General features: G+C 43.0%; 1 protein-coding gene across 1 annotated transcript; it reads right to left on the bottom strand.

Annotated features, from left to right (window-relative positions):
- Positions 1 to 141: 141 nt before the first annotated feature.
- Positions 142 to 27,214, bottom strand: LOC111976869 (RAF proto-oncogene serine/threonine-protein kinase). The gene is made up of 17 exons (XM_070447842.1): positions 26,968 to 27,214; positions 20,314 to 20,540; positions 19,795 to 19,907; positions 19,323 to 19,425; positions 17,053 to 17,210; positions 9,398 to 9,490; positions 7,402 to 7,555; positions 6,627 to 6,669; positions 6,377 to 6,486; positions 5,848 to 5,965; positions 5,555 to 5,639; positions 4,898 to 5,074; positions 4,647 to 4,693; positions 4,364 to 4,482; positions 3,740 to 3,871; positions 616 to 745; positions 142 to 431 (listed from the first exon to the last, which is right to left on the bottom strand). Exons 2-16 carry the CDS (start codon positions 20,512 to 20,514, stop codon positions 680 to 682), a joined length of 1,719 nt encoding a protein of 572 aa, XP_070303943.1. The 5' UTR covers positions 20,515 to 20,540; positions 26,968 to 27,214; the 3' UTR covers positions 142 to 431; positions 616 to 679.
- Between the last annotated feature and the right edge of the window lie 632 nt (positions 27,215 to 27,846).

The following is a 27,846-nucleotide window of genomic DNA, read 5'->3' as shown; positions in this document are numbered from 1 at the left end:
TTCAAAGTGGTAGACATGTTGGTGTAAATCAAATGATACCAACCCCCCAAAAAATCTATTTAATTTCCAGGTTGTAAGGGCAACAAAATAGGAAGAATGCCAAGGGGGTGAATCTTTCATAAAGCCACTGTAGAATTTAGTTGTGTGTGTGTGTTGTGTTTGTGTGTTGTGTGTGTGTGTGGTGTGTGTGTGTGTGTGTGTGTGTGTGCTGTGTGTGTGTGTGTGTGGTATTGCTCATGCACACGTGTATGTTTTTGGAACAGGGAGCAGGTAGGAGGGACAGGTTGGGTATTGTAGTTCTAGAAACAGGCAGTCTGCTAGTAGGAGTGAAGGCTTAATGTCCTCAGTGTGGAGGCTCTGTGCATGGAGGGTTTCTGAGCACTGCGTTGATCTTAGGCAGGATCTGGAGCAGCTCAATTGACACCAGGAATCTGGAGAAGAGAGAGGAGAGAAAGAAGAGAGAGAAAGAGGTAGAATTGGATGAGTACCGGGAACACTCCCATCAAATTTGGAGGCCTTTCATAATCCAGTTGCATTAGAACTCCAGAGACCTTCAACCACTTCAGCCAAGTAAAGGTCAGATAATGTACAGAAGAAAACTCATGTAGCTAGTACCTGGGACAGTGGCCTTCGTCCTTGATTTCTGCTGATGCAGTCGGCCACCAGCCTCTTCATGGCCTTAGGACAGCTCTATTAAAGTTATGAGGGTCTGGAGACAGGTACCCCGGCCCACCATGAAGATGATCTATAGAGGAGAAAAAGGTTAGAGGTTCAGGGTAAGGAATAGAGTTGGAGACAGGTACCCCCGGCCCACCATGAAGATATCTGCAATGGAGACAGAGATAGGGATTACAGTGTTATTGTTGTCACCAACCATTCACTAATAATACCTGTGAGACAGTCCTGTATACAGAACTTGTTACTATGGACCCTAAGGGTAGAGAGGTAGAGCTGCCGCTTTCAAGGTGCGGACTCTAACCCGGAAGCTTACAAGAAATCATGTTATGCCCTGTGACGAACCATCAAACAGCAAAGCGTCATGCAGGGCTAAAATTGAATCATACTACACCGGCTCCGACGCTCGTCAGATGTGGCAGGGCTTGCAAACTATTACAGACTACAAAGGGAAGCACAGCCGCGAGCTGCCCAGTGACACGAGCCTACCAGACGAGCTAAATCACTTCTATGCTCGCTTCGAGGCAAGCAACACTGAGGCAWGCATGAGAGCATCAGCTGTTCCGGACGACTGTGTGATCGCGCTCTCCGAAGCCGACGTGAGTAAGACCTTTAAACAGGTCAACATACACAAGGCTGTGGGGCCAGACGGATTACCAGGACGTGTGCTCTGAACATGTGCTGACCAACTGGCAGGTGTCTTCACTGACATTTTCAACATGTCCCTGATTGAGTCTGTAATACCAACATGTTTCAAGCAGACCACCATAGTCCCTGTGCCCAAGAACACAAAGGCAACCTGCCTAAATGACTACAGACCCATAGCACTCACGTCCGTAGCCGTGAAGTGCTTTGAAAGGTTGGTAATGGCTCATATCAACACCATTATCCCAGAAACCCTAGACCCACTCCAATTTGCATACCGCCCAAACAGATCCACAGATGATGCAATCTCTATTGCACTCCACACTGCCCTTTCCCACCTGGACAAAAGGAACACTTATGTGAGAATGCTATTCATTAACTACAGCTCAGCGTTCAACACCATAGTACTCTCAAAGCTCATCATTAAGCTAAGGATCCTGGGCCTAAACACCTCTCTCTGCAACTGGATCCTGGACTTCCTGATGGGCCGCCCCTAGGTGGTGAGGGTAGGTAGCAACACATCTGCCACGCTGATCCTCAACAGTGGAGCTCCCAGGGGTGTGTGCTCAGTCCCCTCCTGTACTACCTGTTCACCCACGACTGCATGGCCAGGCACGACTCCAACACCATCATTAAGTTTGCAGACGACACAACAGTGGTAGGCCTGATCACCGACAACAACGAGACAGCCTATAGGGAGGAGGTCAGAGACCTGYCCGGGTGGTGCCAGAATAACAACCTATCCCTCAACGTAACCAAGACTAAGGAGATGATTGTGGACTACAGGAAAAGGAGGACCGAGCACGCCCCCATTCTCATCGACAGGGCTGTAGTGGAGCAGGTTGAGAGCTTCAAGTTCCTTGGTGTCCACATCAACAACAAACTAGAATGGTCCAAGCACACCAAGACAGTCGTGAAGAGGGCACGACAAAGCCTATTCCCCCTCAGGAAACTAAAAAGATTTGGCATGGGTCCTGAGATACTCAAAAGGTTCTACAGCTGCAACATTGAGAGCATCCTGACTGGTTGCATCACTGCCTGGTACGGCAATTGCTCGGCCTCTGACCGCAAGGCAATACAGAGGGTAGTGCGTATGGCCCAGTACATCACTGGGGCTAAGCTGCCTGCCATCCAGGACCTCTACACCAGGCGSTGTCAGAGGAAGGCCCTAAAAATTGTCAAAGACCCCAGTCATAGACTGTTCTCTCTACTACCGCATGGCAAGCGGTACCGGAGTGCCAAGTCTAGGACAAAAAGACTTCTCAACAGTTTTTACCCCCAAGGCATAAGACTGCTGAACAGGTAATCAAATGGCTACCCGGACTATTTGCATTGTGTGTGTCCCCCAACCCCTCTTTTACGCTGCTGCTACTCTCTGTTTATCATATATGCATAGTCACTTTAACTATACATTCATGTACATACTATCTCAATTGGGCCGACCAACCAGTGCTCCCGCACATTGGCTAACCGGGCTATCTGCATTGTGTCCCGCCACCCCCTCTTTTACGCTACTGCTACTCTCTGTTCATCTTATATGCATAGCCACTTTAACCATATCTACATGTACATACTACCTCAATCAGCCTGACTAACCGGAGTCTGTATGTAGCCTCGCTACTTTTATAGCCTCGCTAATGTATATAGCCTGTCTTTTTACTGTTGTTTTATTTCTTTACTTACCTATTGTTCACCTAATACCTTTTTTGCACTATTGGTTAGAGCCTGTAAGTAAGCATTTCACTGTAAGGTCTACACCTGTTGTATTCGGCGCACGTGACAAATAAACTTTGATTTGATTTGAGAGAGACAGAGAGAGAGAGAGATACTAGATAGAAATAAGTACATTTATGCCAGTGGCTGAAACTGGGTCACACAATCTTAGTTATTGTAACGGCAGCCTTCCTCCTCTTCGTCTGAAGAGGAGGTGTAGCGGGGATCAGACCAAGACGCAGCGTAGTTCGTGCTCAACATATTTAATTAAGACGATAAACGTGAACACTTACACAATACAAAAATAACAAACGTGGCAAACCGAAACAGTCCTCTCTGGTGAAACGAACACAAAGACAGGAAACAACCACCCACAAACCCCAACACAAAACAAGCCACCTAAATATGATTCCCAATCAGAGACAACACAAAACACCTGCCTCTGATTGAGAACCATATTAGGCCAAACATAGAAACAGACAAACTAGACACACAACATAGAATGCCCACCCAGCTCACGTCCTGACCAACACTAAAACAAGTAAAACACACAAGAACTATGGTCAGAACGTGACAGTTATATTTGATTTGTTAAAATCAAACAAGGCAGGACAGGTCAAGGGCCTATATCTGTCCCTACATTTAGCACAACTGAAATAGAGACTACCATGGTTTTAGAGATGGCTGTGTGGCAGGCTGGGTTTACCTGGTCTCTGTTGGCTATCTGTGAGTATGGCAGCTCTCCCGTCATCAGCTCATGGAGGACAACACCGTAGGAGTACACGTCAGACTGGAAACTATAGGGCATGTTGTCCTGCATACGGATAACCTCAGGAGCCTGAGAACAGAGGATAGAATAACAGACAAACTTGTTTAAATTGATTTCATTTTTAATTCCAGGAACCATAATGAGTACATCTCAAAGGTGTGGCTTCTAAGTTTCATTTTCAAAAGAGACAAGTCAAACGATTGCTGGAGTGCACAGCCACCAAAACGAACACATTTTCCCAGATTAAGAAACTGCTCCCCTTAACCCAGGGGTGGGCAATTCCAGTCCTCGGGGGCCTGATTGGTGTCACAGTTTTGCCCCAGCCCCAGCTAACACAACTGACTCCAATAATCACCTAATCATGATCTTCAGTTTAGAATGCAATTTGATTAATCAGCTGTGTTTGCTAGGGATGGAGAAAAAGTGTGACATCAATCAGGCCCTCGAGGKCTGGAGTTGCCCACCCCTGCCTGAACCCCATCTCTCAGGCCCAATCTCAACAGCAACGAAAGTAAGGTATTTTTTCTTCTAGTGTGACATTGACATTTTCCTCTTACTGACCATCCACAGTATGGACCCTGAGGGTTGCTCCACCTGGTGAGAACCACTCCACCTGGCCTTGACCGTGGCCAGACCAAAGTCTCCTATCTTCACCGTCAGGCCCTCATGTAGGAAGATATCTGTACCACTGTCAAGGAAGCAGAGCTGTGGCAGACTGCTGAATCTGTGAAAAATACTACGACTCTGAACTCATACATCATTTGTCTAATTTCAAGCCAACACTATTTTCTATTCAGTTGTCACAACAAAGTGACAGAGCTTAAAACAGTGAAGAAAAGGATACTGTTTGACTTCATGTCCCGGTGGATGATGTTTTTGGCGTGCAAATAGCTGAAAGAAAAATATAGTGAAAATGGMAATTTACGACATTTCAGTTGCATGTTAATAATACAATAATAAACATAATATCCTTCTAAAGCTATCACCTTTTTATAGCGTCAATCTAAAGCTAACACCCTTGTAAACCTAGTATTCCTATAGAGCTATAAGTAGCACCAATCTACACCTAAGCTTGTCCCTGCTGTATAGACTCACTCCATGCCCTGAGCTGTCTGCCTGGCGATGTCTATAAGCTGGAACATCTGGAAGTTGGTCTCCTGGACGTGYAGGTGTTTGTAGAGGCTGCTGCCCTCACACCACTGGGTCACGATGGCCAGGTTGTCCTTCGTCATGTAGCCCATAAACAACAGGATGTTGACGTGCCGCGTTTTCCTGCGGCCAAAAAGAAGGAGAGAGAGACATACAGATAGCGAGAGAGCAAGAGTGAGAGAGCGATACAGGAAGAGGAAATCACCAAAACAAAGATGAGATAATGCTGCATGAAGATAATCTACCAACAATAAACACATAAGGTCAATCTATTGCTCTCTCTAAAGTGATGAATACAATAAGAATATCACTATAGGGCAACAGAAAGCCTAGTGGTTAGAGCGTTGGGCTCTAACCAGGGGTTGCTAGTCAAACAAGGTGAAAAACCTTGAGCAAGACACTTAACTCTATAGGGGTCGCTGTTAATAATGGCAGACCCCAGTCATGACCCCACTCTCTGAAAGTGTCTCAGTGGGATTTGGGATATGCAAAAAACACATTTCCAATTAATACACACTTGTACATGTGTGCAATAGGAAAAATATAAGCACCCACCAAATTATTATTATTATAGTTCTCCTCACTACTCTCACCCTCTCTTACCTAAGGACAGCCACCTCGTTTCTGAAGGCCTGGAACTGCTCTGGCGTGGGGTCAATCACCTTTAGGATCTTCACCGCTACGTCACCTACAACAGACAAACAACGTGGTACAGAAACTGTCTAAGCTGCTGTGTGACCATGTAGACTAGGCTCAGTACAAGTGTTCAAGTCAACTCATACGCGGGATTGGAAGATCCAGAACTCCTCACAAACTTTGTAGACCTTCGTAACAGCATAACCAAGCATTACAAGCATTGTGTTTATCCAACAGGTGCAATCCAAAAGCATGCTCACCGTGCCATTTCCCTTTGTATACCGTTCCGAAGGAGCCTGAGCCGATACAGGAGTGTAGCACCACTTCACTGGCCTCAATCTCCCAGTAGTAACTGGAGTCCCGCTTGTCCCTCGGACGCTGCAGTGGGATAGTCAATATAAGGCCACATTCTCCATATAAAGTAGATCTTACATACAATTCACTTATGCAGTTATTCCTACACTCTTACAAAAAAAGGTGCTATCTAGAACCTAAAAGGGTTCTTCGGCTGGCCCATAAGAGAACCCTTTGAAGAACCCTTTTTGGTTCCAGATACAACCATTCTGGGTTCCATGTAGAACCCTTTCCACAGAGGGTTCTACATGGAACCCAGAATGGTTCTACCTGGAACCAAAAAGGGTTCTACCTGGAACCAAAAAAGTGTTATTCTATTGGGACAGCTGAATAACCCTTTTGGAACCCTTTTTTTTTTATGTAGGAATTAAAAGTACTATTGAGATGCTATTCATTCACAGTCAGTGTACAAACTACAGGGGCTGTCTAACTTACTATTTTGTGTTTCTCCTGAGTGTTGAATGAAGGAGCCCTTTCTCGTCTGTCTGGAGCTGGGGTGTTAGACTGGGACCAGCCTGTGGGACTCTGGCTGGGGGAACTCCCGCCTAGGAAGGGAAGATGGACCAATGGTATTTAGGATGGCAGGTTATGACAGAAGGTGTTGTTGTGGGATGTTGTGCATGTTTCCATTAGCTTAGCAGAAACTGTGCCACTCATGTGAGGTAACCACCTTTTAAAATCTTACCTGAGTCATGATTACGCATTGCTTCATGATTACGCATTGCTTCCTAGGAAAACACAAAACAAAATATTCTTTCAGATTTTTACACATATCAAATGAACACAAGTTATTCAACAGTTTCATCATTCAGTTAGATACATAAACTATAAAAGCATGTGGATACTAGTCTGTTGAAAGGCATGCCATGTTATTTATCACACAACACTCTGACACTCTGCCTCCTAACCTTGTCTGGGCTCTCTGACGTCGCCTCAACAAAAGAGTTGGAGAAGCGAATAATATCTACTCTCCTCTTCAGCCAGAAACACCTGCACCATGAGCTAGGGGAGGTATTCAGATCATCTAGCTACTCCCCATCAGGGCACAACACAGTGGGACAGGAAGGAAAGGGAGACGAGGAGAGATAGTGCTACCCAGGTGTTACATTTTGTGGGCATATTAGATACAGCATTCAAGTTATAATTTTTCCAAATACACGGGTATGGAAATTAATGAATCAGAAAGGAATACAGTAAAGTGCAGGATATAAAAAGTGAAATGAAACAAAGAGAATAGAACACAATCAAGGAAATCATGCAAAGTAAATTGTAATCATGCTAGATTAATTACTTAGTAGAAAGAATAAGGGGGAGGGAGGGAGGGATTACAGAAGTTACGCAGAGAAGATGGTTGAGATTCCTGGCGTGTAAGAAGGGCCAGATCGGGCAGGGAGGTTATTTTAAGATGGGCTGCCTGGACCTCCAGGAGTCCCCTGGGGACCCGCCTGGTGTGTTGTTACCTCGATCATGCTGCTGTCGACGGGCATGGTGGTGCTGACCATGTGGACGTTGGGCGTGGAGGTGGAGCGCTGCCTCTGGGACAGAGCGCCCACCGTGGATGGGTAGGGGGCCGTGTAGTTGAAGGCATGAGGGGTGGAGCAGCGGTGCAGAGAGCTGAGGGGTGAATACAGGGGCAACATCAGGCTTAGGAAAAGTAGGGACACTGAACACAACACAACACATTAAGTGCATCAGTAAGATAGAATAGTGTCATGGTTTTGTCATGAAAATTGTTTGGATAATCAAGGATCAAATATTATTACCATGATTGAATAATTACTATTTTTGTTTATCTTAGTCTGAGATACCATTGAGTGGCTCTTCTAATGCAAAAAATTATAATAATTCACACACAAGATAATTCTACAACTTCTTACAATCAATCTCACAGGGGTGTAGTGGATGGCAGCTTGTCAGTTTCATTTCTGCCATTATGTGAAATTTTTCTCAGGCACACCCTAGAACACCCTCACTATGTGACATGGTTAGAAGGCAGTTTCTGTTTCAGGCAGTGACAGTTTGACACTACATCTCAAAATCTATCCTCTACTTTCTTGATAGTTGAACAAACACAGTCCTGCACACATTGAGATTCTACTAAATTCAATAACAGGAAAATGTTCTAGGTATTAGGATTTCCATTCTACAAATACTACCCCATTCACTAGGGGAAGTATTTCAACCTCAGTGTTTGCCAAGTATTTGCTATGATGTTACGCTACAAAGCTCACCAGTCAAAGTTAGCACAAATCCTACCAAAACAATTCACATGGTACAGATGTGGGATCTTAATTTGAACAGCAGCAAAAGAATCCTACAGCAACAGGATTTTAAATGTCACACTTTTATGTAACATTTAAACTGTGATTAGACTATTAGCTGTCCAAAATTGGGCTACATGAAAAGTGCAATTCTGCTAATATAACCGTTTGTTAGTGCAGTAGATTTACATATATTTCTGTGAATTTATGTAAATCTCGACGCTCATCTGCATTTCCTGCAGCGCAAGAAAATTCTCAGCAACAACAGAGTAATCAAATTAAGATCCAATATCAGAGTAGTACAAATTTCACAATAACTTGAAGGGAAAGGATATGGTTTTTAATTTCTTGCATGTGTCATGCTTTTCTAGGAGCCTATGCAACTCATGATTGCTAGTTAGCCTTTTCAGAATGGTGGTAGGTGACAATACTCCTTGCACTCTCATTAAAGTTCTTGTTGATTCAGTGATGCTTAGTGTGATGCTGGTCTTGGTTCACTGCTGACTGGAAAGTATATTGTACTGTACTGTCAGTTGCTGGTGAAAGTGGCACTCCATGCGAGTGACATACCATAACAGCACTCATAATGTATTAGACCACACTTCTAACCCTGTAAAGCACTCTATGAGAACAAATCCCCCTTTTGGCCAAACTTTGTTTTGAAGAGCATTTGAGATTYTTCTGCACCGAACAACTTGATACTGTGTGCGAGATAATTTGGCAACGATCTGAGTGCTTTTAAACTGTTATAAATGCTTCTGAAACAACAGCCTCTTTTCACACCTCTGGTTACATCATAAAGCTGGAGACAAAAAACAGGCATTGATTCGGTTTGAGGCCTGGGTTAAGGTGCTTTACAACTTACAGCTGCATCAGCTGAGGGCCAGTCAAACATGGCAACCAAAGAACCCTTAACATTTGGCCACCATTACCTCTGAGAGCCAAGGACTTAGTAAACCTTACTGTACTGTAGTTAAATCAATTACAACCACACGCAACCCTTAGCCGTCATTAAATGGTAAGTCAAGAGGAAGACTTTGGCTGTACTTCTGTAGTTATTTGATTGCTGATGTTCTGTTGCTGCCTGGAGATAGCCTTGCTCACAGTACCAGGGTGAAAGAGGTCCATGGGACCAGTATCACTCATGGGTCGGAAGTGATAGGTCAGAGTTCAAGAGCAGGAGGGGTGGCTTTACCTGCTGGGGAGTCGGGACAGCGATTCTCTCATTCGCCGAGAAGTAAGAGGAGGAAGAGATGGACCCCCACTTTCACCTGGTGTCGGGAACAACCTAGAGAGAGAGGGAGAGAGAGTTTCAAGCTTTATTAGTCATATGTACAGGATACACATGGTATACACTGTCCAACGAAATGCTTAATTGTAGGATCCTTCTCAACAATCCAACATAAATAAGAAACAAAAAATCTACAAATGTATCTCTTCATGGCCAGTGATAGCGATCTACAAATGTATCTCTTCATGGCCAGTGATAGCGATCTACAAATGGTATCTCTTTCATGGCTAGCTGATAGCGATCTAACAGATGTATATCTTCCAGGTAGGTGGTAGCCTATCTTTTGACAAAATGTATCTCTTCAATGGCCCCATGTGATACGACCACATCCTACCAAAATGTAAATCTTACTGGCCCAGTGTATGCGATCTACAAAATGGTATCTCTTCATGGCCCAGTGGAGTTAGCGATTCTTATCCCAAACTGGTATTCTCTTCTATGGCCCAGTGATAAGCCCGATCCACAAAAATGGTAATATCCCTTCATTGGCTAAGTTGGTAAGGCCAAAAAAAGGCCAACCTAACATGTGTGGCACATATCTTGTGTTACTATTACCTTCGTTTTCTAAAGTAGTGAGCAACACAAAGCGTGAGTAAAGAATCTCGCCTATACTAAAGCCCGGAGGGTGTATCTTTAAAAGATACATTCGCGTCTCCTCTATACTGAGCTGACCCGAGGGCTGCGAGAATCCTTCAACAAAGGCCAACATACAAATGGTGATCAGATAATCCGTTGTATTGGTGGTGAAATCGAGCGCCCTCAGTGGTCTCAGAACCATCTTCCCGAGAACACGTTTGCGTTATGTAAACCGTTTTCTCTCATATTTTCGGAGTGGGGTCTTGAGTGTGCTGCTTGATTCCAAGTCGTAGTCGTACCCCAAAAAATGCGTAATTCCTCCTCCATGGGTCCAAGTGAGACGACGCCCGAAGTCGTACTACAGCCGACACCCGCATAATATGTCCGTGATGTCAAAATCCCTTGTAGAGCCAATTTATCCTGGGGCCAGTGCTCTTAAGGTGATGATAAGTCTATTCTAGCAAAGACCCAGTGGTGCTCACTCGATACTTCCCATTTAGGTTGCCAAGATTTGGAATTACCAGGCCTCTCAATTCTTTATCAGAGGAAGTGTACCTGCTCTCTGATCGGCTAGCGGGCTGCAGGAGTCAGTTGTAACGTGCCTAACCTAATTATTGTCTTTGCAGATGTGTGTACGTAACGTCGTCTTCCAGCGTTCCGAGTTATAGGAACTCCTCCTAGTAGGAAGGTTGCCCATACATTGCCTCAGTGAGCCCGGTGCAAGCGTCTCAACAAGTTTACAATGGTGATCTCGGTCTTTCTTAATTCCGGCTCAAGTGTGGATAGTTGCCTCATGTTCTAGACCTTACAGCTGAGGAAATCTCTTCGTGTGATCAAATTGGGTTCCCCTCCCAGTGTATGTATTCAGCGCACCAACTCTAAACGCCAATCAAATATGCTCTTTTCCTTCCATGTAACTTTAGTGTATGCCGCCACTGCTTCAACTTGCACTATTGTTTATCCAGTGTTTCGTTGAATGGGCCCTAAGTGGAATTAAGGCTTCTTCCATAAACTAGCGTAACTGTGCTCATAGTGGTCTCCATTGCTAGACGCTCAAAATGGGATGACTATTTACAGTGTCTATAGTGTGTTGATCCTTCTCTTACGTTGTGCCCATTCCGTTCCGTAACCTAGTTCAGTTAAACAAAGGTTTGTAAGATCCTCATTTTCGCTGGTGCTCAGCTGAATAAGCCAATTCTACCCAATATATAATGTGTTCTTCTGTCTGATGGCCAGTGGATAGAAGTCCAAATTCCATACAAACTGTGTATCTCCTTCGTCATGAGCCAAGGTGGAATACGGACCTAATTGCCGTAGCGCATAATCCATTGTAATATCTTCATAAGGCCGCAAAGTATACAGTTGGAATAGTATACACCCGCCGATGCTGCCGTGACACGGGTACGTCCATACTTGTTGCCAATAGTATTACTTACATGTGAAGCCCCGTTGTTGAGCGACATTCTACCCGAATGTATTCCTCCATTGTCCGACATGGCCGCGTAAGTGATAGGCCGATCCTTACCAAATTGTTAATGGCTTCTAATGGATCCCGCGAATTGGTTAAATAGCCAAAATGTGGACCACTCATGCTACCAAATACTCGAATTGATCTATCGTTGCTACGCAGGATTGCTCCCATCCAAACCAGTGTGCTCTCCTCCAGCTTGTAGGCTCGATTCTACTCAGATGCATCAATGGTACATCGATCACATTCATGGCCCAGTGAGAAGATCTACTAGAAGCGTTTAGATAATCCTCTTCTCGGATTTTGTCCGAAAAGGCTAGTTCTTGTATCAAGCCGATCTGATCTGGATAGCGCGGTATATCGGTGCTACAATTGATAGGACCCGAAGGGGTGTGTCTGTTTGACCTTAACCTCTTTGGTTTAGCCCTGTTCATCACACCTTCTGGTATCCACAATTAAGCAGATAGCCACTCTTAGTAGGCAAAATGATAAGAGATATCGTAACTTGTGATAAAACATTTGTTGGCTCGCAGTGGACTAGCCATACAGTCTCTAATCCACCAGAAACAGTTGACTTCCTGCTTCCATGGCACCATTGGAGTGACCAGGCCACTACGGCTTGCTATGAAACTCAAAATGTTACACTAATCTATGCTAGACGCGCCTAGGTCAAGCATATTAAGCCGAGTTCTTTAACTACCATAAGTGTATCTCGCACATTGTGGTCCATGCCTCCTAGATCAAAGACCACTCTTACATAGATTGTTGGGCTGTTTTCTTCACAGCATCGGCCGATGTGAATATCGCTGCCATTCTTTGACTAATACGGTCACTCCTAATCCAGGAACCATCTCGCCTAGTGATATAGGATACTACGCAAATACTGGATCATCTCATGGTCGCAGGATGAATATGGCACTCTACATAACTGTAGTACTCGTGCCTCACATAGTGCACTGGACTATCCAGAATTGACTAATTGTCCCATCTCCTTCCAATGAGCCTATGAGCTATTACTTACTACACCCTGTCTCCTGTCCCATGGCTACGTGATAGCTCACTCTACACCTCGTAACTGTCACAATGGCCAACGTAGTCGGATCACAAATGACTCCTCTTCATGCCAGTGATGTAGCCATCCTACAAATGTGAATCCTCTTCCTGGCCCAGTTGATAAAAAGGGTCGCGCCACTTTCCTAAAAACAGAGGAAAATAGAACGTTTTGTAATTTTTTGACTCTACTCTCATCTTCGTGGGGCAGTGTACGCCATCTGCGAATGTAACTCGTTATTCCGTAGATCATGGCGCCAGTTCCGTATAGTATACCAACAAATAGGCTCCATCAGCTACCTCACGGTACTATGGCGAGTGATAGCGGATCTACAAGTATACGATCGTTCATAGTGCGAGATCTAACGACCAATGCATATAAGGGTCAGCGTACTGCCACCTACTATGGCCCATGTGACTAGCTCCTCTCAATACCCTGAAGGAAAACTGAGCTATTACTTACAGTCCGCATACATAAGTAGCAACTCTCATAGTGCACTCCATATAGCTATTGGGTGTCAGTAGAGTAGTCCATCTCAAGGCACATTGATACTCTTACAGTCTTCATCGGACTGCTCAGCCAGCTTGCTCTACCCAGTCGTGTAGAAACATATATGCTCTTCAATGGCCCAGTGACTAAGCCATCTACAATGTATCTCTTCATGGCCAGTGATAGCCATCTACAAATGTATCTCTTCATGGCCGTGATAGCCATCTCAAATGTATCTCTTCATTGGCCAGTGATAGCGATCTACAATGTCTTCTTCATGGCAGTGATACCATCTACAAATGTTCTCTTCATGGCCAGTGATAGCCATCTACAAATGTATCTCTTCATGGCCAGTGAATAGCCATCTACAAATGTATCTCTTCATGGCCAGTGATAGCCATCTACAAATGTATTCTTTCATGGCCAGTGATAGCCATCTCAAATGTATCTCTTCATGGCAGTGATAGCGATCTACAATGTATCTCTTCATGGCCAGTGATAGCGATCTACAAATGTATCTCTTCATGGCCAGTGATAGCCACTACAAATGTAATTCTCTTCATGGCCAGTGATAGCACTAAATACTCAGACAAATGTATCTCTTCATGGCCAGTGATAGCCATCTAAAATGTTATCTCTTCATGGCCAGTATAGCCATCTAAATGTATCTCTTCATGGGCAGTGATAGCATCTACAAATGTATCTCTTCATGGCCAGTGATAGCCATCTACAAATGTTATCTCTTCATGGCCATGATAGCCATCTACAAATGTATCCTCATGGCAGTGATAGCATCTACAAATGTATCTCTTCATGGCCAGTGATAGCCATCTACAAATGTATCTCTTCATGGCCAGTGATAGCCATCTACAAATGTATCTCTTCATGCCAGTGATAGCCATCTACAAATGTATCTCTTCATGGCCAGTGATAGCATCTACAAATGTATTCTTCATGGCCAGTGATAGCCATCTAAAATGTATCTCTTCATGGCCAGTGATAGCGATCTACAAATGTATCTCTTCATGGCAGTGATACGATCTACAAATGATCTCTTCATGGCCAGTGATAGCCATCTACAAATGTATCTCTTCATGGCAGTGATAGCGATCTACAAATGTATCTTTCATGGCCAGTGATAGCCATCTACCAAATGTATCTCTTCATGGCCAGTGATAGCCATCTACAAATGTATCTCTCATGGCCAGTGATAGCATCTACAAATGTATCTCTTCATGGCCAGTGATAGCCATCTACAAATGTATCTCTTCATGGCCAGTGATAGCGATCTACAAATGGATTCTTTCATGGCCAGTGATAGCGATCTCAAATGTATCTCTTCATGGCCAGTGATAGCCATCTACAAATGTATCTCTTCATGGCCGTGATAGCCATCTAGAAATGTATCTTCTTCATGGCCAGTGATTAGCCATCTAGAAATGTATCTCTTTCATGGCCAGTGATAGCCATCTAAAGATATCTCTTCATGGCCAGTGATAGCCATCTACAAATGTATCTCTTCATGGCCAGTGATAGCCATCTACAAATGTATCTCTTCATGGCCAGTGATACGCATCTACAAATGTATCTCTTCATGGCCAGTGATAGCCATCTACAAATGTATCTCTTCATGGCCAGTGATAGCCATCTAGAATGTATCTCAGCCATCTAAAATGTATCTCTTCATGGCCAGTGATACCATCTAGAAATGTATTCTTTCATGGCCAGTGATAACCATCTAGAAATGTATCTCTTCATGGCCAGTGATAGCCATCTACAAATGTATCTCTTCATGGCCAGTGATAGCCATCTACAAATGTATCTTTCATGGCCAGTGATGCGCATCTACAAATGTATCTTCATGGCCAGTGATAGCCATCTACAAATGTATCTCTTCATGGCCAGTGATAGCCATCTACAAATGTATCTCTTCATGGCAGTGATAGCCATCTAAAATGTATCTCTTCATGCCAGTGATATGCCATCTACCAAATGTATCTCTTCATGCCAGTGATAGCATCTCACAATGTATCCTCTTCATGGCTTCTAACCCCCCCCCCTTAAAGAGTTAGATGCACTATGTAAAGTGGTTGTTTCACTGATTCATAAGTGAATGCACCAATTGTAAGTCGTCTGAATAGCGTCTGCTAAATGACTAAATGTAATGAATGGCCATGATACCATCTGCAAATGTATTTCCATGGCCAGTGATAGCGATCTACAAATGTATCTCTTCAGGCCAGTGATACCCATCTACAAAAGTATTTCTTCATGGCCAGTGTAGCGATCTACAAATGTATCTCTTCATGCCAGTGATAGCCATCTACAATGTATCTCTTCATGCCAGTGATAAGCCATCTACAAATGTATCTCTTCATGGCCAGTGATAGCATCTACAAATGTATCTCTTCATGGCCAGTGATAGCCATCTACAAATGTATTCTTCATGGCCAGTGATAGCCATCTACAATGTATCTCTTCATGGCAGTGATAGCCATCTACAAATGTATCTCTTCATGGCCAGTGATAGCCATCTACAAATGTATCTCTTCATGGCCAGTGATAGCCATCTACAATGTATCTCTTCATGGCCAGTGATAGCCATCTACAAATGTATCTCTTCATGGCCAGTGATAGCCATCTACAAATGTATCTCTTCATGCCAGTGATAGCCATCTACAAATGTATCTCTTCATGGCCAGTGATAGCCATCTACAAATGTATCTCTTCATGGCCAGTGATAGCGATCTACAAATGTATATCTTCATGGCCAGTGATAGCGATCTACAAATGTATATCTTCATGGCCAGTGATAGCCATCTACAAATGTATCTCTTCATGGCCAGTGATAGCGATCTACAAATGTATCTCTTCATGGCCAGTGTAGGCCATTCTAGAATGGATCTCTCATGGCCAGTGATAGCCATCAAATGTATCTCTTCATGGCCAGTGATAGCCATCTACAAATGTATCTCTTCATGGCAGTGATAGCGATCTATCAAATGTATCTCTTCATGGCCAGTGATAGCCATCTACAAATGTATCTCTTCATGGCCAGTGATAGCCATCTACAAATGGTATCTCTTCATGGCCAGTGATAGCCATCTACAAATGTATCTCTCATGGCCAGTGATAGCCATCTACAATGTATCTCTTCATGGCAGTGATAGCCATCTACAAATGTATCTCTTCATGGCCAGTGATAAGCCATCTACAAATGTATCTTCTTCATGGCCAGTGATAGCCATCTACAAATGTATCTCTTCATGGCCAGTGATAGCCATCTACAAATGTATCTCTTCTGGCCAGTGATAGCCATCTACAAATGTATCTCTTCATGGCCAGTGATAGCCATCTACAAATGTATCTTCTCATGGCCAGTGATAGCGATCTACAAATGTATCTCTTCATGGCCAGTGATAGCGATCTACAAATGTATCTCTTCATGGCCAGTGATAGCCATCTACAAATGTATCTCTTCATGGCCAGTGATAGCGATCTACAAATGTATCTCTTCATGGCCAGTGATAGCATCTACAAATGTATCTCTTCATGGCCAGTGATAGCGATCTACAAATGTATCTCTTCATGCCAGTGATACATCTACAAATGTATTCTCTTCATGGCAGTGATAGCGATCTACAAATGTATCTCTTCATGGCCAGTGATAGCCATCTACAAATGTATCTCTTCATGGCCAGTGATAGCCATCTACAAATGCTTATTTAAAAAAAAGCCTGCATGCAAAACAATGCTCTATGTAAATATCTATCTTCAATGCAGACTGAGAGCACCACAATCATGTATCTTACTTAGCTCTTTTGTTAGTATGTTCCTTATAGTGTTTATTCACCCATTGCTGTATACTTGTACTGTTAATATTTATATTGTTTTGTAAGTGTTCTTGCTATTCAATACAAACAGTTAGGTGTTAGCAGCCATTTTGATTTGTGCTGCACAGGAGAGGAGACTTACAGGAGCTGTCTGATGTTGCTCCAATCCACACACATCGTGGGCACTTTGGTGCTGCAATGCTCATGGAATTTGTAGCCACATGTTTGGCAACGGAAACCGTTCAAAAGGAACTTCTGGCATATATCGCAGAAGGCCAACTTCAGAAATGTTTTCCGAACCTGAAAGTTAAAGAGGAAAATTAAGTATTTCATTATTTTCCAGCCGATGCTAACGGCCTGGGTAAACAGTGTAAAATCCTTTATGGCAGGGGTGTCAAACATATGGCCATTCAATCCAGCCCGCGGATTTTTGTTTTTTCAATGTTGTTTTTTTGGGGGGGGGAACGATATTAAATCGACATTGAAATGACTAAAACCAAATCGAAACTGTGTAGAAATGTATAGTCCGTACATTTACAGTTGAAGTCGGAAGTTTACATTCACTTAGGTTGGAGTCATTAAAACTCGTTTTTCAACCACTCCACAAATTTCTTGTTAACAAACTATAGTTTTGGCAAGTCGGTTAGGACATCGACTTTGTGCATGACACAAGTAATTTTTCCAACAATTGTTTACAGACAGATTATTTCACTTATAATTCACTGTATCACAATTCCAGTAAGTCAGAAGTTTACATACACTAAGTTGACTGTGCCTTTAAAATTACATACACTAAGTTGACTGTGCCTTGAAAATTATGTTATGGCTTTAGAGGCTTCTGATAGGCTAACTTACATCATCTGAGTCAATTGGAGGTGTACCTGTGGATGTATTTCAAGGCCTACCTTCAAACTCAGTGCCTCTTTGCTTGACCACATGGGAAAATCATAAGAAATCAGCCAAGACCTCAGAAAAAAAATTGTAGACCTCCACAAGTCTGGTTCATCCTTGGAAGCAATTTCCAAACGCCTGAAAGTACCACGTTCATCTGTACAAACAATAATACGCAAGTATAAACACCATGGGACCACGCAGCCGRCATACCGCTCAGGAAGGAGGCACCTTCTGTCTCCTAGAGATGAACGTACTTTGGTGCGAAAAGTGCAAATCAATCCCAGAACAACAGCAAAGGACCTTGTGAAGATGCTGGAGGAAAAAGGTACAAAAGTATCTATATCCACAGTAAAACAAGTCCTATATCGACATAACCTGAAAGGCCGCTCAGCAAGGAAGAAGCCACTGCTCCAAAACCGCCATAAAAAAAGCCAGACTACGGTTTGCAACTGCACATGGGGACGAAGATCGTACTTTTTGGAGAAATGTCCTCTGGTCTGATGAAACAAAAATAGAACTGTTTGGCCATAATGACCATGGTTATGTTTGGAGGAAAAGGGGGAGCCTTGCAAGCCGAAGTACACCATCCCAACCGTGAAGCATGGGTGTGACAGCATCGTGTTGTGGGGTGCTTTGCTGCAGGAGGGACTGGTGCTCTTCACAAAACAGATGGCATCATCAGGATGGAAAATGATGTGGCTCTATTGAAGCAACATCTCAAGACATCAGCCAGGAAGTTAAATCTTGGTCACAAATGGGTCTTCCAAATGGACAATGACCCCAAGCATACTTCCAAAGTTGTGGCAAAATGCCTTAAGGACAACAAAGTCAAGGTATTCGAGTGGCCATCACAAAGCCCTGACCTCAATCCTATAGAAAATTTGTGGGCAGAACCGAAAAAGCGTGTGCGAGCAAGGAGGCCTACAAACCTGACTGTTACACCAGCTCTGTCAGGAGGAATGGGCCAAAATTCACCCAACTTATTGTGGMAAGCTTGTGGAAGGCTACCCCGAAACATTTGACCCAAGTTAAACAATTTAAAGGCAATGCTACCGCATACTAATTGAGTGTATGTAAACTTCTGACCCACTGGGAATGTGATGAAAGAAATAAAAGCTGAAATAAATCATTCTCTCAACTGTTATTCTAACATTTCACATTCTTAAAATAAAGTGGTTATCCTAACTGACCTAAAACAGGGAATTTTTACTTGGATTAAATGTCAGGAATTGTGAAAAACTGAGTTTAAATGTATTTGGSTAAGGTGTATGTACATTTCCGACTTCAACTGTATAGTCTTTTCACTCTGTCCAGCTTGCTAACCGTTATCGAAACGAAAGCTAGACAGTCAGGGAGCATCAAAAATACAAAAGCGATGGATAGAGGACTATTTTGTGCAAATATTTACAACAAGGAAATATAATACATTTTAAGAGTGGCCCTCCGGACCTCGGTTAAGACCGAATGCAGCCCGCGGGGTAAAATGAATTTGAAACCCCTGCTTTATGGGTTACTTACAAAGTTGTGCGTCGTCAAGGGGACATGATCTAAGACTTTCACCAGCAGTTCTTCCCCAATTAGTGAGGTAGAGTCGGTATTCCAATCCATACGTGACTTTTTACTGTTAGAAAAGGGACATGACACATTAAGTAAGGTAACAAATACTAGAGAGCACAGACTGACACAACCAACCTTTACAAGACAAGGTCATTCAACATATCTTAGCCTGAAAGGTTGTATAGCTGCAGAATTATTTTGGAGCAAAAAATAAAACACTTTCTTACAGCATCATATGGACCTACCTCAAGGTAGAAGTTGCCCCTAACCACAGATCTAGGATCAGCTTGCCCCACCCCCAATCCTAGCTTTTAACCTTAGGCGGGTGAAATAATACCTCACCCTATATCAGTGGTTAGGGATCATTTCACCTACACTGCGGAGATCCAGTGACACCCCTCTGATCCCCCAGTGCCCAGAGCCCAGAGCATACCTCCTCTGTCCTGGGTGCAGTCTGAAGACAGCACAGCACTCCGGTTGCAGGCCCCGCACCTTCAGCGCTTTGATCAGGCAGCTGTGCAGGGTCATACCTGGCCTCACATTCACCTGAGGGACCACAACTAAAACACTCAACAACAACAACAACACTTACTGGGACCAGTGAAAACACAAACATGTGCATAATATATTATCTTTTGGGATAATGGGATGATTTGGAATAATGGTATGCCCTTTGGTCTGTGTATGATGATGACAATCAATTTAGGTAGCAATTTTCCACTAACAGACTGCCACACTGCACTTAGGTGACTCAGTTAATTAAGCCCCCACTCAAACAACATTAGCGCAGCAGTGTATTGTTGTTTCCATAATCCCACTCACTCACCGTCCCCTAAACTACTGTATTTCATTGCTTCCATTTGTTTAGTGTCCTTGGGTGTTTTGAAAGGCTCTTCAAATGAAATGTATGATTAGTAATGTACTATTATTATTATTGTTCTAATGGACTCACCACTGTGCGCTGCTGGTTGGGGAGGTAGACGCGGATGGTGCTGCTGGTCTTGGAGTCGGGGATCTTACTGTCGTCGGAGGAGCGGCGCTGGGAGGGGAAGCCCTGCACCATGGTTGGGGAAAGGCAAGGGCCCTCGAACACAGAGTCCTTCATCCCAAAGCCGTTGCTCAGGGTCTTCCATGCTCCCTGGAGGTGCTCCATCAGCAAACACTGGTGCTCTCAGCGCTCTGGGGACATAGTGGGAGTCAAAGTGTTGGGTTGAAATTCATCATATAGCAATGTTTACGCAGTGTCTGTCTTCATTCCCTCACAACTCCCAATACATTTCATATTCTGAAAACTAGCTGAGAAAACTAGAAAGGAGTCTACCTGGTAGTAGTAGTGGTAGTGTCTAGTAGGATTTGACAGTCCTCCAAAACATTCTGTGATTTTATTTGACCATGGGAAAAAGAGTACTGTCAATACAGCAATGGTCCTATTAGGGCTGTGGCGGTCATGCCATTTTGTCAGCCAGTGACTGTCTAGCAAATAACTGCCGGTCTCACGGTAATTGACCATTAATTAACATAAACACATTTGGCATCTCCTGCCTTCCACGCATGGCCTACAAGACACTGATGCAGACCTTTGGAACATTTTAAAAAGTCTAATAAATCAATTTAATATAGCCTACACCATCACAATAAATCCATGACTTATTTTAGACAGGTCTAAAMAAATATGATACGAAGAAAATGTAGTCTATTTCAGATGTCCTTAGGCCCTGATATGGCTATGCCATATGGCTGTGGGCTACACTAGTTCATTTAGCAGACAATTCCGTGGCATTATTTTATAGTATTTTATAGTATTAAGAATACAACTGAACAAAGCTGAATAAAATAGAAAGGATATTTTCTACAAAGGGAGCGCGCACATGAGGCTATTCTGTTTAACAAAGAAACTGGTGCTCCTATATGCCTAATTTAGAGTTATTTATGCAACTTTAACGGTTATTCAAAAATTGGGCAATATGTTTGGATTTTTTATACATTCTAAAGCTGCATGATGCGACTCTCATGATGATTTCACAAAAGTTGCATGAAAGGCATGAACTCTGCTTTGTTTTTTGTGCAGGCTGTACACTCTTCATCTGTCTCTCATTCACAATTTCACAAGCACTTGATAATGCCTTGAATATCCCGGCCCTTTGCGTCCAGTGCTCGTTGTGCCCTGGTTTGAATATAATAATTATAATTCCCTTCTCCCGGCTGTGTGCTCCAAAGCACCACTCACTCACATGGCTCTCGCAGATATCTAAATTCTTATTAGCCAATGCCCGTCAAGTGATCAGGTCCTTCTCACAGGCATCTCAGCTCCTAAGAAGGCTACAAGTGAAGACAGACACATCGGGGACGCAACTGCGCGCGTCCTTTTTATCGAATTCTGAAGCGCATATTGAAGATAGAATCACTGTCCACATTTACTTTTTCGTCAGCCAACAAGACGAGTAGGCCTAACAAACAGCAAAAGCACTAGCCTATGTCCATCTACTATCCCCCATAGTACAAAAGTTTACCTATTCTATTGGTCAACTTGTCCTTCTGTGCGAGAAATAAATATTCCAAACATAGTCTGGGACAGCTGTGGGATGCGATAGATCCCAAAATAATGCAACCACTCTCATCAAAAAAAGTTTAAAAGCAACAAGGCTGATGCAACAGATCAGAACGTTTAGCTTAAAATGTTGATAACCTATTAGGCTATTTCTTCACATCATAAGCGCAGCAATGAGCACACGGCAGTAGGCTTTAAGCCGCAAATGTTACAAAATGCAATGAACTAGTGTGAAAACACCATTCTCAAACGTGACCGCAAATGTGATTATGCATGTAATGCTTTATTATAAAGGGAAATTATCTTCCTCAAACTTGAAACTCAAGCATTGCCTATGTATTGTACGCCAGTTAGGCTCTACATCGGTTGTAAAGTGGATTCATGTGCTTAATTTTAAGACGTTATTGTGCCACTTTAGTTGTGATACAAACCTTACCAAAACATATAGGTCTATGGGCTAGTCTACATGAGGTGTGCGACTATGATTTGAAAAATTCACAAAAAAGCCATGTGCTGTTTCTGCCCGTACTGCATACAAGCTGGGCATCATTCACAAGTGATAATATACACTACATGACCAAAAGTATGTGGACACCTGCTCGTCGAACATCTCATTTCAAAATCATGGGCATTAATATGGAGTTGGTCCCCCCTTTGCTGCTATAACAGCCTCCACTCCTCTGGGAAGGCCCTTCCACGAGATGTTGGAACATTGCTGCAGGGACCTGCTTCCATTCAGTCACACGAGCATTAGTGAGGTTGGGCACTGATGTTGGGCGATTAGGCCTGGCTCGCAGCCGGCATTCCAATTTATTCCAAAGATTTTTGATGGGGTTGAGGTCAGGGCTCTGTGCYGGCCAGTCAAGTTCTTCCACACCAATCTCGACAAACCATTTCTGTATGGACCTCGCTTTGAGCACTGGGGCATTGTCATGCTGAAAAAGGTAAAGGGCCTTCCCAAAACTGTTGCCACAAAGTTGGAAGCACAGAATCGTTGAGAATGTAATTGTAAGCTGTAGCATTACGATTTCCCTTCACTGGAACTAAGGGGCCTAGCCCGAACCATGAAAAACTGCCCCAGACCATTACTCCTTCTCCGCCAAACTTTACAGTTGGCACTATGCATTCCGGCAGGTAGCGTTCTCCTGGCATTCGCCAAACCCAGATTTGTCTCTTGGACTGCCAGATGGTGAAATGTGATTCATCACTCCAGAGAACACGWTTCCACTGCTCCTGAGTCCAATGGRGGCGAGCTTTACACCACTCCAGCCAACTCTTGGCATTGCGCATGGCTATCTTAGACTTGTGCGCTGCTCGGCCATGGAAACTCATTTTATGAAGCTCCTGACGAAAAGTTATTGTGCTGACGTTGCTTCCATAGGCAGTTTGGTACTCAGTTTGGTACTAGTGAGTGTTGCAACCGAGAACAGACGATTTTTACGTGTTACGCGCTTCAGCACTTGGCGGTCCTATTCTGTGAGCTTATGTAGCCTACCACTTTGCGGCCGAGCCGTTGTTGCTCCTAGACGTTTCCACTTCACAATAACAGCAATTACAGTTGACCGGGGCAGCTCAAGCAGGGCAGAAATTTGACGAACTGACTTGTTGGAAAGGTGGCATCCTATGACAGTGCCATGTTGAAAGTCACTGAGCTCTTCAGTGAGGCCATTCTACTTGTCTACGGAGATTGCATGGCTGTGTGCTCGATTTTATACACCTGTCAGTAACGGTGTGGCTGAAATAGCCAAATCCACTAGCTTGAAGGGGTGTTGACATACTTTTGTATATACAGTTGAAGTCGGAGGTTTACATATACCTTAGCCAAATACATTTAAACTCAGTTTTTCACAATTCCTGACATTTAATTTTAGTAAAAATTCCCTGTCTTAGGTCAGTTAAGATCACCTCTTTATTTTAAGAATGTGAAATGTCAGAATAATAGTTGAGAGAATGATTTATTTCAGCTTTTATTTCTTTCATCACATTCCCAGTGGGTCAAAAGTTTACATACACTCAATTAGTATTTGGCAGCATTGRCTTTAAATTGTTTAACTTGGGTCAAATGTTTCGGGGTAGCCTTCCACAAGCTTCCCACAATAAGTTGGATGAATTTTGGCCCATTCCTCCAGACAGAGCTGGTGTAACAGTCAGGTTTGTAGGCCTCCTTGCTCTCACACGCTTTTTCAGTTCTGCCCACAAATTTTCTATAAGATTGATGTCAGGGCTTTGTGATGACCACTCGAATACCTTGACTTTGTTGTCCTTAAGCCATTTTGCCACAACTTTGGAAGTATGCTTGGGGTCATTGTCCATTTGGAAGACCCATTTAGCCAGCAGCATACCACCCTGCATACCACTGTTGGCTTGCTTCTGAAGCTAAGCAGGGTCGGTCCTGGTCAGTCCCTGGATGGGAGACCAGATGCTGCTGGAAGTGGTGTTGGAGGGCCAGTAGGAGGCACTCTTTCCTCTGGTCTAAAAAATATCCCAATGCCCCAGGGCAGTGATTGGGGACACTGCCCTGTGTAGGGTGCCGTCTTTCGGATGGGACGTTAAACGGGTGTCCTGACTCTCTGAGGTCATTAAAGATCCCATGGCACTTATCGTAGGGGTGTTAACCCTGGTGTCCTGGCTAAATTCCCAATCTGGCCCTCAAACCATCATGGTCACCTAATAATCCCCAGTTTATAATTGGCTCATTCATCCCCCTCCTCTCCCCTGTAACTATTCCCCAGGTCGTTGCTGCAAATGAGAATGTGTTCTCAGTCAACTTACCTGGTAAAATAACGGTAAAATAAAAATAATTTAAAAAAAATTGCGACCAAGCTTTAACTTCCTGACTGATGTCTTGAGATGTTGCTTCAATATATCCACATAATTGTTCTCCCTCATGATGCCATCTATTTTGTGAAGTGCACCAGTCCCTCCTGCAGCAAAGCACCCCCACAACATGATGCTCCCACCCCCGTGCTTCACGGTTGGGATGGTGTTCTTCGGCTTGCAAGCCTCCCCCTTTTCCCTCTGAACATAACGATGGTCATTATGGCCAAACAGTTCTATTTTTGTTACATCAGACCAGAGGACATTTCTCCAAAAAGTACGATCTTTGTCCCCATGTGCAGTTGCAAACCATAGTCTGGCCTTTTTTATGGCGATTTTGGAGCAGTGGCTTCTTCCTTGCTGAGCGTGTCCTTTCAGGTTATGTCGATATAGGACTTGTTTTACTGTGGATATAGATACTTTGTACCTGTTTCCTCCAGCATCTTCACATGGTCCTTTGCTGTTGTTCTGGGATTGATTTGGATTTTTCGCACCAAAGTACATTAATCTCTAGGAGACAGAACGTGCCTCCTTCCTGAGCGGTATGACGGCTGCGTGGTCCCATGGTGTTTATACTTGCGTACTATTGTTTGTACAGATGAGCGTGGTACCTTCAGGCATTTGGAAATTGCTCCCAAGGATGAACCAGACTTGTGGAGGTCTACAATTTTGGGCTGATTTCTTGGCTGATTTCTTTTGATTTTCCCTTGATGTCAAGCAAAGAGGCAGTGAGTTTGAAGGTAGGCCTTGAAATACATCACAGGTACACCTCCAATTGACTCAATGATGTCAACTAGCCTATCAGAAGCTTCTAAAGCCATGACATCATTTTCGGGAAATTTTCCAAGCTGTTTAAAGGCACAGTCAACTTATTGTATGTAAACTTCTGACCCACTGGAATTGTGATAAGGTGAATTATAAGTTAAATAATCTGTCTGTAAACAATTGTTGGAAAAATTACTTGTGTCATGCACAAAGTCGATGTCCTAACCGACTTGCCAAAACTATAGTTTGTTAACAAGGAATTTGTGGAGTGGTTGAAAAACGAGTTTTAATGACTCCAACCTAAGTGTATGTAAACTTCCGACTTCAACTGTATAGTGCATCTGTGACCAACAGATGCATATTTGTATTCCCAGTCATGTGAAATCCATTGATTAGGGCCTAATGAATGTATTTCAATTCACTGATTTCCTTATATGAACTGTAKCTCAGTAAAATCGGTGAAACTGTTGCATGTTGCAGTTATATTTTTGTTCAGTGTAGTATCATTGATAATATATGATTTATAGTGTATGGTTACATTTAATTTGCTCTTTAAAGACCTAACCTTTGGAATGACTTCAATAGCAACAGGGAATCTATTAACAGATCTCTCAATAATCATTCTCACGACAGCACATTGGTAGTAGTCAGTGGACTACCACTGACTACTACCATATCAAACCTTGATGAGAGACCAAATGGATAAAAGTAGCTGTAGAATAGATCAAATCTCAGTCCAAATCATGCCCAGCCTATTGTTTTTTTTCTTCTTCTGATAGTGGATATAACGTTGAAGATCTGACGTTGTTTCAAAGGTACAAATCCAACATATGTTATACAAGATTTGCCTATGTTGAAAATTGGTTACCATGATGACATAATACTGTGGTTAAAATGTCACCCTCAAAACACTTTTTGCAAATGCAGTGTATTGTCCACATAGATTCTACGTCAAAATACCTTGACAAATGARGTTGAAACAAGTTGATTCAACCAGTTTGTGCCCAGTGGGTTATAACTACATATTCCATCTTTCAGAAYAAGTAGAGATGACAAATGCCAACGTGTTATAGAATGAGAATAGAATGTGTTATATCGAATGCATTTACATTTTACAAAATAAGTAAATATATTTGTGCAGGAGAATAGTGGTAGAAATGGCTCAACACAGTCCTCTAATTTACAAGTTTAGAGTCTATTTTCAACTTTTCCTCTAAACATAGATTGAAATAGCATAAACAATGCCACGCTGTCTAAAATATGACAGTAGCCTATCTAGGGCCCTTTTCCGTACGATCCAAACTCCTTCATCAACCGAAACTTTAGACAGATCTATCACCATTTTCATATCACATTAAAATACACATATTTGTTCTACTGACTCCAACAAGACTCACAGTGATCTGACTCGTGAGAAAGACGACAGCTGCAATCCAATTTTGTGCAGAATTAATGGCACTGCCAGAGCAAACTCACCAACACAAGCTAGAAAACTTCAGCTCCGCCATAACTTGAGCAAAATGTGGAGTCGATGACATCGTCATATTTGCAACGCATTCAGAAAGAAAAAAAGTAGCGGGTTATGATCAATCCAAAATGTTTAGCCCGGAAAGAAAGTAACAATGTATCAAAGTATCAAACCATGAAATAATAACCCACATGAAAGGAACCCCGATGTGTTACTCAACCAACCCCTAAAAAGATATTTAGCCTTCCTTTCATTACTTACCCTGGGTGAGAGAAAAAAATACAAGCCTACAAGTCCAACAGACACCTTCCCAAAGTCACATGTGAATGACACTCTACAACCGCCCGCTTCTATTTGCCTGATGCCAAATTAAAACTTTAAAAAAGTGGTTGTAGTTATGTTGTCCACATACCAATCAATATTTACGGCGATAAACAGAAGGTGAAAGAGTTTGAGTTCATGTCGTGCGCCTGCCTGACGCCAGTGACTGAAACAGGACCCCACAGTCATAACAAGAATTTCAGCCATACAACTTACTGCGCAAAAATTAGGACACAAATTTAAGTCAGCCCACCCACTCTGACACTATGATATTTACTTTTTATGTGAATAACTAGTGAAAAGTAAACAAAGTCCAAAAAGTGGAGGTGTAGCTTAATAGAAAACAACCACAATTATGTTATTAATGAACTTTGAATGTGTGATGGAGGTTGGGCACTGACAAACAGCACACAAATTAGACAAGATTTAGCCTAGCTATAGGCATTCAGGATGATTAAAATGTGTTGAGATTGCAATAGGCAGACTTTTCACCAAAATATAAGTCATTCTATCAAAACTTCAAAACAAAAAGGGCATTGCTCAATTGCAAACATCTGTGCAATATA

Source organism: Salvelinus sp. IW2-2015, linkage group LG17 (genome assembly GCF_002910315.2).
Source record: "Salvelinus sp. IW2-2015 linkage group LG17, ASM291031v2, whole genome shotgun sequence".
NCBI classification, from domain to species: domain Eukaryota; kingdom Metazoa; phylum Chordata; class Actinopteri; order Salmoniformes; family Salmonidae; genus Salvelinus; species Salvelinus sp. IW2-2015.
The sequence above is the reverse complement of the archived record's forward strand: the minus strand, read 5'-3'. Positions and strand labels throughout refer to the sequence as shown.